At 39.5% G+C, this 12,972-nt stretch overlaps 1 protein-coding gene across 12 annotated transcripts in view; it reads left to right on the top strand.

The window, feature by feature from the left end:
• cdkl5 (cyclin-dependent kinase-like 5) overlaps positions 1-12,972 on the top strand; it is a 48,204-nt gene that overhangs the window by 16,008 nt on the left and 19,224 nt on the right. For 9 of the 12 annotated variants that reach the window (XM_046032766.1, XM_046032764.1, XM_046032762.1 and 6 more), the window contains 7 exons: positions 2,728-2,773; positions 2,867-3,003; positions 3,877-3,997; positions 5,932-5,991; positions 6,932-7,022; positions 9,606-9,708; positions 12,556-12,642. In XM_046032766.1, coding sequence (XP_045888722.1) covers positions 2,728-2,773; positions 2,867-3,003; positions 3,877-3,997; positions 5,932-5,991; positions 6,932-7,022; positions 9,606-9,708; positions 12,556-12,642 — 645 coding nt within the window. Of the gene's footprint in view, positions 1-2,727; positions 2,774-2,866; positions 3,004-3,876; positions 3,998-5,931; positions 5,992-6,548; positions 6,590-6,931; positions 7,023-9,605; positions 9,709-11,497; positions 11,677-12,555; positions 12,643-12,972 lie in introns of those variants that run through there. The other 3 variants (XM_046032767.1, XM_046032768.1, XM_046032769.1) reach the window with 3 other exon arrangements.

Genomic DNA, 12,972 nt, shown 5'->3' with positions numbered 1-12,972 from the left:
AACTGCTTATCCTGCGTACAGGGTCACAGGGGGCTGGAGCCTATCCCAGCTTACATTGGGCAAAAGGCGGGGTACACCCTGGACAGGTCGCCAGTCCATCGCAGGATAAAAAGTTTCATATCTTTCGATATCGATAATTATCACGATAAGTATCAAATCTTTATTTCTTTTGAGGCTTTTAAGGCTGATTTCTGCTACTGAGGGAAAGTTGAAGAAACCTGATGGTTAATTGTGGTTTAAACTCATCTTTATGGTCAACACTTGAAGCCAAACAGTGGATCACTTCACAAATCTGAGGTAGAACATTCAAAACAATTATGATAAAATGTTTTTCAACACATATGCATGAGTAAAATTAAGTAAAAGCTTTTTTTAAGTCCTTTTTCCTCAACAAAATAATCATCTTAATAAAAAATTAAGTCCTAATTGTGAATGATTCAAGTGAATAAAATCAAACATTTATTGAATATTTATTGAACATTTGTTATTGAAAAAAATTATATTGCGAGAATTATTGTTATTGTTTTATTGTCCAGCCCTAGTCCAACATTAAGATTGTATAGGCCGGTTCCCCATTTAATCAAGGATGTGGAACATGTCATGGCAGCAAATATATAAATATTTTCAGAAATTTAGAAAAAAAACTACTATCTGGAAAACAATACAATTTGTCCTTTTAGATGTATGTTTTTACATGGCACTCAGGTGTTTTTATGAAACAGCACATGTTTAGACAGCTTTAGTTCAAACTTGACACATGGAATTAAAGTGAGAAATAGCAGCTAGTAGCTGGTAACTTAAACTCAGACCGGAACTGTAAGTAAGTAATTATTGCAGGTGGTATAAAAGAAAGAGCAACACAGATTAGAAACACTGCGGCACCACTCAAATATTGGAAGCATGGATAACAAGTTGTAATGCCAGTAAAGGCTCATGATGTTACATGCCTGCAGTGTATGTAGACAAAGCTTCACTCATCATGGAAAGAGACTGTGTGCACAGCACACAAGCAAGTGAACATTTTGTCCTCAAACTTTGACTTTGACAAGAGCCTAATAGTGATGGTTTGATGACTGGGGTCAGAGCATCTCCAAAACTTCAGCTGCTGTGGGGTGTTCCTGGTCTGCAGTGGTCAGTACCCATCAAAAGTGGTTCAAGGAAGGAAAAGCGGTGAACAGGGCCATGTGCAGCCAAGGCTTATTGATGCGCATGGGGAGCAAAGGCTGCCCCGTGTGATCCGGTCCAACAGACGAGCTACTGTGGAGCAAACTGCTGAAAAAGTTCAAGCTTGTTCTGAAAGAAAAGACGTCAGAGTGATGATTTGGGCAATGTTCTGCTAGGAAACACTGAGTCCTGCCATCCATGTGGATACTGAAAACATACCACCTACCTAAGCATTGTTGCAGGCCATGTATACCCTTTCATGGAAACGGTGTTCCCTGATGGCAGTGGCCTCTTTCAGCAAGATAATGCACCTGCCATAAAACAAAAATGGTTCAGGAATGGTTTGAGGAACGCGACAGCAACTTCAAGACATTGACTTGACCTCCAGATTCCCTAGATCTCAATCCAATCAAGCAACTGTGGGATGTGCTGGACAAACAAGTTGGATCCATGAAGGCCCCACCTTGCAATTTACAGGACTTAAAGGATCTGCTGCTAACGTATTGGTGCCAGATACCACAGCACACCTTCAGGGGTCTATTGGAGTTCATACCTCGACGGGTCAGGGCTGTTTTAGTGGCAAAAGTTGGACCTACACAATATTAGGCAGGTGGTCATAATGTTATGGCTGATCAAACGTTTGCACTGTTCACTAACAAAGGCCATAAACATGGAGTAATCTTACATTAAACCAGATATTTTCTTCCTCACTAGTTTCTTGGGCTTAAACACAGAGCAGCGGGGTAAACATTTAAGCCTTCAAAACCCATTGCAAATCTCATTTTTTGAGACATTTATTTATTTATTCCACTGAAAAAAGGGTGATGAAAGCATGATGTCAATCTCGTTGTATTCAGTGTTTTACCCAATAGTAGATATAAATACAGTAAAACCTGATAAAGAAAATTTGAAGACGTGATTATCCTGTGAGTGTCCCATTTCTTATGGTTTTTTGAAGAACAAAAGACCTGTGTTTAAGCCCTATGAAAAGCTACAACAAACGCACGTGTTTCCTAAAACTAAAAAAAGCTTTCCATAAATTTGCTGTATGATTACACTATATGATCACAAACAAAACCTACCCTTATATTGTTTTCCAGTAAAACTGTACAACATATATGCAATGTCTAAACCTTTGCATTGCGGTTGCACTGCACGGACTTTGAAACAAAGTTATGGTAAATCTCTGAATCTGCAACCACACCAGCAAATTCAGCAAGGTCAATCAAGCAACCTACAAGAAGCTGAAGCTGCATATTAACTATGCCAAGGACGTGCTATTTTCCATGACTGCCCTGCATTGAAATAATTGAAATAAGAGGATCAGCATGGCTCTTGGGCACACATCAAAAAATTCATATTAAGAGTGGGCAGGAAATCTATTGAAATATCCTCACTTTTCTTTCCTTCTACAAATACATTCTATGTATTCTTTTTACTGTGATCTTAATGTTCTAGGTATATTTGTATCAGTCTGTCTATATATCTTGCTGAGGCATTTGTTTAACTCAATAAATTGTTTTCTTTAGTCTTAACACAACTCACATCCTCATTTCTTCACAGGACACCAATGAGCTGGTGGCCATTAAGAAGTTCAAAGACAGCGAAGGTGAGTGAAGGAGTGAGGGAGGGAGTAAAGGAGGGAGCAACAGAGGAAGAGCCAAACAGCTGGATCATTTCTGTCTCCTTAATTTCCGCACAGAAAATGAGGAGGTCAAGGAGACGACTCTTCGGGAGCTAAAGATGCTTCGGACACTGAAGCAGGACAACATCGTCGAGCTGAAGGAGGCTTTTCGCAGGAGGGGGAAACTCTACCTTGTCTTTGAATATGTTGAGAGGGTCAGCTTAATGACTATCATTATTATTTCACTGTGTACACATTCATTTTTGCAATACATATCTGTATTTGGCTGTATCTGGACTCTTAAGTTTCAGGATGTTGAGACTGCTCAGTAAAGCATAAAAAAGCCTCACCATGGCAACAAATGAACTATGCTGTTGGTGAATAATGGTATTCCCCACTGTGCTGCCAGGGTATCCAGCCAAGTGTTGATTTCATGACAGGTTTTATTTTCATTCTGTACTCGAGTCATTTTAGCATGGTGTCCCCTGTCACTCCCCGGTCGGAGTTTAAAAAAAAAACAACAAAAATCCCCACTGTAAGAATTATTTAGGTAGGTAGGTAGGTTTATTGTCACATTGTATAACAAGTTATGGAGTGAAATTGTGTTGTGTAACTCCCTTCTGCTACATAGCAAACAATATACATTAATACAGAATAAATTATAAAAAAATGGTAAACAGAAATAAACTATCAATGAAAACAAACTATAATCAATGGAGCAGTGCTGAGGATGAATTAGAGTTTGCATAGGCACTTCACCGATATCACTGATGCTTGGGAGGTGGTACCAATGATCTTCGGAGCAGTTTTAATCACCCGCTGCAGAGCCCTCCGGTCCTAGGCCATACACATCCCATGCCAGTTTGTGATGTTTCCAGTCAGGATGCTTTCTATTGCTCCTCTATAAAAGCTGACAAGAACTTAGCGTGGGAACTTGGCCTTCTTAAGCTTCCTCAAGAAATACAGGCGTTTCTGAGCTTTCTTCACCAGCGTGCAGATGTGAGATGACATGTCAGGTTCTCTGTGATGCTGATTCCCGCTACACAAGCATAATTTTCTACAGGTACATTTTTTTTTGTGGTTTGCAGAACATGCTGGAGCTTTTAGAAGAGCTGCCCAACGGTGCACCACCTGATAAAGTCCGCAGCTACATCTACCAGCTCATCAAAGCCATCAACTGGTGTCACAAGAATGAGATAGTACACAGAGGTGAGGAGTTTATCTTTAGTTCCATATGTCTCTACCACAAAAAGTCGATGTCAGCTACTTGTGTTGAGTCTTCAAATCAAAGTTTTCTCATGTAAAACAGTGGAGAGGGGGAATCTGGCAATGATTCAAGAATTTTGTGACACTTTTGATGCTTGAAGTGATCTATAAAATGTCTCCCTTACCAACAAGAAATTGGCTATGTCAGTAACTCTGATAATCCAGCCCATTCTCACTCCCCAACTCGTCACATATGGTCGCATGGTCAAGACGGCGTCAGTTTGTAGCGCACTTGGGATCCCTATAGCGTCATAGTTCAACACATTGGGGGTAGCCCTGTAGCGTCAGTTTTTGACAATAAAGGCAGGTATATGATGTTTAACAGAAAATAATTAGTAAGGAGGTGGTTGGGGTGGATGGAGAGCCAGAACCCTGACTATGAACCAGGAAACCGGGATTCGTGTCCCATATGAAACAAAAAGTTACGTAAATTGCGTAAGTCACACAAATGATGTAAGTTAACTTGCGTGTTAACTGACTTGTGTAGTTATTTTAACCCAAACCATGATCTTTTCCTAAATTTAACCAAGTAGTTTGTTGCCTAAGTCTAACCAAGTACTTTTTGTGCCTAAACCTAACTAAATTGCAATGTTTCACGACTTTAATAACGTCCTGTTTCAAAATGGCGATGTATCGAAACACGCGTTTTATTTGGAAAGTCTAACCGGACATTGCATATTTGTTGTTGCTAAGCGTTGCTAACTTGACTGTGGGGCCTTAAAGGTCTAAAAATGACACTTAAAGGGGTACCCAGGGCATTCAAAAGCGACGCCAAAGAGCCTTGGCTAACCGTCAATATGTGAAGAGTCTGGAGTGCAACCGATTATCAGGAGTCTTAGAGGTTGATTACAATATTTTATTACCTTAGATTGAGCCATTTCAATCTACATACACTGCGGGTCCTCTTAAATGGACGTCGCCATGTTAGGTACCCCAAATGGTCAAAGAGCTATACAGAGTGCATTTCGTCACTACATGAATACGTATGAAGAGGAAGAAGAACTAAAACAAGTAACGTAGTAGTACTACTAGTAGTAGTAGTTGTCGACTTATTTATTAGAAGTAAGAAAAGAAGATAAATTTGGCCAAATGGTGGAGCACATGTATTATTTAGCACAAGAGCCGACAGAACATGACAGCCACCATAGCTTCTCATGCTTGCTTGGAAAGAGAGGGGGTGGCGGTGCATTCAAGTTGTGTGGTATAATCAGTATCTTTTTTTTTTTCTTCTTAAATCTTTATTGCAAAAAGAGAAATAAAAATATACATGGGACATAGACTAGTATACAGAACTTTGATTCTTGCAAAATCACACACATATTTTGCAAACATGTAATTTGTAATATGGTTATAATTATTATTGTTATAATTAGTTTGCTGTGCAGTGATATAGATGTCTGTGTGTTTTTTATATGCTCTGATAATGCTAATCCATCTTTGTAGTAGCGTGTCCATGTTGATTCCACATTCCGATTTAAGAACACATGAACACACACTGAATACAGAAGAACGATTTAACAACTCGGGAAATGGGACAATCCGAGGAGCACATGAATGCACCGTGAGCCACTGATTGCAATTCGCAACCCTCACCACTAGATGCCACTAAAACCTTACACACTGAACCTTGAAGATATTTAAATTTCACTGCCTTCAGGTCAACAAATATATTTTCCCAACAAGAAAAATAATAATATTTACAGAAAACAGTAGAGTGAATAAAGAAAATGTGGAAAATCAAAACAGTTAAAACGTTTTAGGATCCAAAACAGGTCTTCAAGAGTCAACAACTAAATTACTGTATTAGAATGTTGTAGGATATTGTGCTGTAACTGAAACATGTTGTTAGCAGCCTTTTGTCTGCGTCTCTCCTCCAGATATCAAGCCGGAAAACCTCCTCATCAGCTCTGAGGATGTTCTCAAACTCTGTGACTTTGGTGAGTCATTGTTCTTCTCCTGCTCTTCTTTACAGCAGCCATATTGTCACGAGAGATTTACATGTGCAGTAAAACCATACAGTCTCTGCACATTTGCCTTGTCAAATAAAGGCAACTCATTGTAAAATCAAGGAATGTGTTTAACAGACTGAATCAGCTTTTACTGGTGATTTATTAGACATCCCACTGTATGTGCAGATTCGTCGTAATGCTGTCAAATTATCTGTGATTTCATTGTGTCCAGTTTGATTTCTTGGGCTCACGTCCCTGTGAAAAATCCTACCATTAATTTGTCACCTTGTAAGTTGTGTATCAGAAGGGATCAATTCTGTCATTGGGAAGCAGCCAACCAGCATTATAAAATGTACTCCGGGGGTTGTTATCACAATGAATCTGCCAAAGGTATATATCAAGACAGTCAGGTTAATGTTAGGCACCTGTTCCCTGTAAAATACTACTAATATGTATTGATACAGCATAGTTTTGTCATTTTACAGTTTCCCAGGTGTGTATTCTACATTTGGATGAGTCTTTGCAAAATCACACGGTCAATCAGCTTTGCATAATTGGCTAATGCAACCCTACTGAGTCAGCTGGGGTGAGATTTATTTGTTATTCACTGTTGGAGCTGGCTTTCTTTTTATTGTGATTTTTCATGCTTAAAATTAACTCCCTGTACACCAGTTATCTAAAGCATGGTCTCAGCCCGCCTGCAGTGACAGAATTAGTTAGAGTGTGGTCACATAAGATGATGACCATGTTGTCACTGTAGCCGTCCAAATGATTTGATTGTTGATTGTACTTTATTCTTACTAATTAGTTATTTATACCATTATTTGAAGGACTACAAATTGTCTGCATGTTATCACAGAGTGCTGGATGTTTAAAATACAGTATCAGGTGTATGTGATTTACTCATTTCCATGTTACTCTGGCTCAGGTTTTGCTCGTAACCTTTCTGAAGGAACAGATGCCAACTACACTGAGTATGTGGCTACAAGGTGGTACCGCTCGCCTGAGCTGCTGCTGGGGTGAGTCTGTGTGTGTGTGTGTGTGTGTGTGTGTAGGAGACTAACTGAGAAACAAGAAGAGAGAAAAATGGACCTCATTCTGTTGGCTGTTGCTAATAATTCACAGCATTATTTTTGTTTATCTCTTCAGAGTTTTTGTGTAACATTGTATCAGATAGGGACACACAGACCAATCATTTTCTCTGCCGATACCGTTGCCAATACCACAGTACTGATCCAATAACAGTGCTCTCATTTTCCCACTTTCAAAATATGCCAAAGTCACTGCGAAGAACTTGTTAGAGTAATTTGACTGAATGAAAAGTAAATGATAGACTCTGTAAATAAAGCGACCCACCAGTGTGCCAGTCACAATAAACTGAGACCAAAGTTTCCATAACTCCCAAATGTGTCAGGCTGAATATTCACAAAAATGCATCTAAAATTATACAGCACTTGTGGAACATTTTCATTTGATTGAAGGAGTGATAAATGGTGGTGCAGTGGTTAACACTGTCACCTCATAGAAAGAGGTGCTAATACTGAAATAGGAAACAGATAGCTTGTGGTTTCCAGTGATCCGTGCTGAAGAAGTTACTCCAATAAGAATATGCAAAAAAATGATTTCTCTGCTTTTTATTGTTTATTTAGCTTAATTATAGGATTTATCTTAAGCTCAAGAGGAACATTCAATCCTTCCATTTATCTAAAAAAAAAATCACCAAACTTGAAGTTATATAGGACAATTTGCTCTCTCTTAGCTTAAATCATTTGTTCTTTAAAACATCAGCAAAACATAGTAAAACCACAATTTCCTACACCAACTGGTGACATCCTTAAAGGTCTTGTTTTGTCTGACCAATGGGCGGCTGTGGCTCAGGAAGTAGAGCGGCTTGCCTGTTAATCGAAAGATCGGCGTGTCAATCCTCGGCTCCTCCAGACTGCATGTCAAAGTGTCCTTGGGCAAGATAGTGAACCCAGAATGTGATGTAGTGTAAAAGCGCTTTTAGTGGTCGCAAAGACTAGAAAGGCGCTATACAAATACGGAGCATTTACGTTTAAAACCCCTAAAGATATTCAATTTGCAGTGATATATAAAGAAAAGTAGCATATCTTGTTATTGGATAAGCTGTAACCAGCTGCCAATATATACATTTTTCTGTTGATTGACTACTTGATTAATAACTGAGAGTTTCATCTCTAATTGAAATACACTGGACTTATTTTTATTTATTAAATTTGTCTAAAATGGATCTTTTGTATTTGGCAGGTTGTTGATGAAGGTTCACAAGCACTGGAATAACCCTAATGTCCTGTTTAGTGTTCTGGAGGCCAACAGCTCAAAACATGCTTAACATGGTTTTATCAGCTTGATATATCATGACTTTTTGTAATTTTAAGATTTATTGTTTACAGTACGATATTGAATTGATGGCATATTCGAAAAGTCTGCTACTGAAAGTGACGCATTCCTTCTGTTAGGCCTGAAGCTGTGAAACATGGTTAAATAAAATGTATTTTCACATGTTCTGCATCTGGTAAAATACAAAACACTATAAACACTATAAAAATAAAGGAATATATATGTGTTCATTCAACGGCCATAATAGCATAATTAACATGTGATATTTCCTTATTTGGTATTTTAACTTTGCATTATGATAATTTCCTTATTTTGTCACCTTCATGAAATGACATATTGGGTTTTAGTTATAATTAATTAGTTGATTTTGACTGTTAGTATTTTTATCACACATACTGCAGCGGGGTCTGTGGGACCCCAGACAATGTGGTTAAGTTAATGTTAATTAAACAGAATGGTTAAATTAAGTATGGTTCTTTGAGATAAATGTCATCCATATGGTAAGTTTTATATTAAAGTATTTTAAAAAATTCTATTTTATTTATTAAGATCAACATTATTTTTCTGTTTCTTTCTAATGTCCATGTTCCCCTTTTTCACCCTCATTGTTTCTCAGATCACTGAGAAACAGGTGTTACTCTTTTCCCCAAAAAGAGGCGATGGTTCACCTGCTACAACATATGTCAAGAACCGCCGTACACACCACATCCTGAGATCAAATTTCTGTTTCGCAGTTGTTTTTGATACTTTTGCTGCATTGAATGTCCATTCTAGCTTGGAGACAGCTGAACGTCATCTAGCCTCACTGCTGTAGCCTGATTTAGTAAATGCCCTGGAACATTTATTGAGACAGCGTTTGAATGCCGCCCACTCAAATACTCTCTCCCTCCAACACCACTGCTCCTCTGCTTCTCTGCTGCCAGATCTCTCGCCATTTCTCACCAGACTCCTCAGCTCTGTTCACTCAGAAATGACCATCTTCTTTGTGAGCGTCTCCATGAGAAACACAGCATCCATTATTTTGTTTGACTTCACCACCACTAAAAATGTTATCACCATCATTGTCATAATCATCTGCTCTTCATTTGGTGACTTCATTTTCACCCCTATCATCCTGATTCTCATTTTCACCATCACTATCATCAGTGCTGCAATCTAACTGATAATTTCATCACAAGCTATCATTGACATTCTTCACATAAATAACATTTTGTCTCTTTCTCTCTCTCTATCCATCTCAGGGCTCCCTATGGAAAGGCGGTGGACATGTGGTCTGTGGGGTGTATCCTCGGCGAGCTGAGTGACGGACAGCCTTTGTTTCCAGGGGAAAGTGAGATAGATCAGGTTGGTGAGCCCCAAGTCGTGATGAAACGAGTACTCCAGTAGTCAATTAGCCGTTCGACAGAAAATTAATCAGCAATGATTTTACAGTGATAAACGATTAATCGTTTTGAGAAATTTGTCAAATAAGGATGGCAGATTTTTGTAGACGGTACAGTAGCTTCTCCACTGTGAGGATACAAAACTTTTCTTTATCTCAGTTTCTTAAAAGGACAAAAAAAATGGTTCTTCTGACCTGATGAAGAGCCGATTTGGGTTTGAAGTTTTTTATGTAATAAAATGCACATTTTAAAGGGAGCAGGAACAGTGACGAAAATCACTCAAAATGTTTTGGGAACAACACCTGGACAAGAAAGATATCTTTTTATTGTATGGATGAGACAAAATAAGCAGTTGGAAGATGACATGGTGGGCTCTTGGATCTGGAAATAAGCATTTGTCCTTACTTTTTAACATATTATTGACTAAACAAGCTCAGTCAAATGTATCTATATACAGGCCAAACTCAAATTTGTACAATATCTACAACATAGAAAACCCTCCATCTGTAGACCCTCAATCAACTAACTGAAATAAATTTATTGATTCATCCATTTGCACATTTTTTAGTTAGTAGAGCCCAAGTTCCAGCCCAAGCCACCACGAGACTTTATGGATTCATGTATCCCATATTTTATACAAATTAATAACTCACATTTTGAAACTCATGCTCCAGTCCATGTTGCTAAGCTGGTAAGGGGATATACAGCTGAACCAAAGCCATGTTTACCGGCTTCTCAGGACCCACCCTACTCTGCTTCTGACTGGCTAGTAATCCTTACCTAGAAACTGTACATGTGGAACTCCCAACAAAGATCTTGTAGAGGTGAGATGCATCCCTCCATGGCTAAAACGAAGCGTTCAACACAGCGGGTGAAAAGAGGAGCTGAAGCAATGTGCAGTATGACAAAAAAAGAATAAATAAGATTTTGAACCTGAAAATGAGCCTAATGTGACCTCTTTAACTCATTGTTTTGGTTTTTATGGTGGTGGTTTTTATTTTAGCGTTTTAGTTTACTCTCACCTGCAGCTGTTTTCAGCAACTAGCTCTTAAGTGATTGCATGCCACCAAACAACAGATATGCAATGTTAGCGGATAGCTGGTGAACATAGTGGAGCCTTTAGCATCTAAAGATACGGTTATATTTGTTACGGGGTGTGGTGTGTGGACAGAGAGGACCCAAATGCAGCACTCTGAGGGAAGGAGGTCTATTGAGGGGAAAAAGGGTGAGAGGGACTGGAGTGGAGGGAGAGGAGGACGTCGGGGAAGCACAGGCACGGGGAACCAAGGAGACAGGGGGCCAGGGAGCCGGGGAACACAGGGGCAGAGGAAGCGAGGAGAGGCGGGGAACAGGGAGGACGCCGCGAGGGAAGTCCGAGGAGGAGTGGGCCAGTGGATGAGCCCAGCCGAACGGAGGACGAGGGTGAGTGTACCTGGGAGGGAAACAGACAGAGAGACAAGGTTAGGGAAGACAGCGACAAGGCACAGGGTAAATGTGAAAAAACAAGAAACATGGAAGCCTGAACACGGAAGTGGCACCGGGTATGGAGCAACGACGATCAAGCGAGGATGGTGTGGAGAACCGGGGTTGAAATACAGGCAGTCATGAGGTGAGTATTGGCAGGTGTGGCAGGCTGACGAGGTGGCTGATGGGATGCAGGTGCAGGTAGTTGGCTGGGCTCAGGAGCAGAGGGAGAGAGAGCACACAGGGGAGAAAACACAGGGAAGCAGGCAGAGAACAGAAAACCAAGGAAAAAAGCAGAAAACTGATAAAAAGGAGAAAAAACCAGGACACTCACCGTCAGCCGGGCTGCCACCACAACAATATTTCCTGTAGGAGTTGGTAGAGAGGAAAAGAAAGCTAAAAGGAGAGTTAATATTGGACTTTGGTGTTCATCAGGTCGACACAAACACTCCCAATTACTGCTAATGTAATCACTGCACTGTAATTTTCACTGTCCTGTTTTAACTATTATAGTTAAATTTCTTTTTATATTCCTCTTCGTTGCTTTTATGTTTTATGTAAAGCACTTTGAATTGCATTGTTGTTGAAATGTGCTATACAAGTAAATTTGCCTTGTCGTAATGTTCATGTCCATTACTGCTCAATGTATAAAAAAGCCACAAGTTGCTAACATGTTTATAAGGTGATAATATGTCATTGTTTTGTTTACAGCTTGTTTCTGCTGCCCCCAAGTGGACAAAAAAATCAGTCAAAGCAAGTTTAAACAAATACAAACAATACAAGTTTGCATGCAAGGGGAAAATGCAGTCTCTTGAATGCAGTTAAAACATTTAAAATACACAAAAATCACAGATAATTTGATTTTTTTAAGAGCGACTGCAGCAATATCCATAATTTAGAAAAAATATCCTAAAGGTCTATTTAGCTGTTTGATGTCACATGATCTTCATCAGCAGATAGTTTGCCCAGTTGTCATGGAAATTTACTGTACATTTCCTATTTTGAGAACTTTAAGGATGTCTTCTCCACATTGGCTTAAAAGTTGAGATCAAAAGTTTGTTCTTGATTTTGGAAACAGCAGCTGACATAACAATCTCACTTAGAAATATCTGCACTAAATGGACTTTGAGGTGAGACTGTTTTATCAACTGCTGTTTCCAAGGTCAAGTAAAAACTTTGTTGCTATTCGTTTAACATTTAAAGCCTTTTTAAAATGCTCATAAATGTTACAAAGAATGACCAAGGAGAGTTCTAGACATGGTGTTCATACCGCAAGAGTCTTGTTGGTGAACAAATGCAGTCTACTGTCACTTATTAACTATGATGCTGGTTCATTTTTCTCTAGCTCTTCACCATTCAGAAGGTTTTGGGGCCGCTTCCTGCAGAGCAGATGAAACTCTTCTATAACAACCCTCGCTTTCATGGAATCAGGGTATAAAACAATTCTTTTCTATCCTTTCTGTGGTCACTTGTGTTCTTTTCTTTGCTTCTTCTTTCTCCTTCTCCTCCCCCTCTGTTTTTTTTTTACCTCCTATCCTTCTCTCTTCAGCTCTTTTATCTCTCTCTCTCTCTCTCTCTGTGTCTCTCTCTCTCTGTCTCTCTCTGTCTCTCTCTCTCTCTCTCTCTGTCTCTCTGTCTCTCTCTCTCTCTCTCTGTGTCTCTCTCTGTCTCTCTCTCTCTCTCTCTGTGTCTCTCTCTGTCTCTCTCTCTCTCTCTCTCTCTCTCTCTCTCTCTCTCCCCCTCCCTCCCTCCTCCCCCCCTC

The sequence above is a fragment of the Micropterus dolomieu genome, linkage group LG20 (genome assembly GCF_021292245.1).
Source record: "Micropterus dolomieu isolate WLL.071019.BEF.003 ecotype Adirondacks linkage group LG20, ASM2129224v1, whole genome shotgun sequence".
In the NCBI taxonomy this organism is placed as follows: Eukaryota; Metazoa; Chordata; class Actinopteri; order Centrarchiformes; family Centrarchidae; genus Micropterus; species Micropterus dolomieu.
This window is presented reverse-complemented; position numbering and strand designations above follow the sequence as displayed.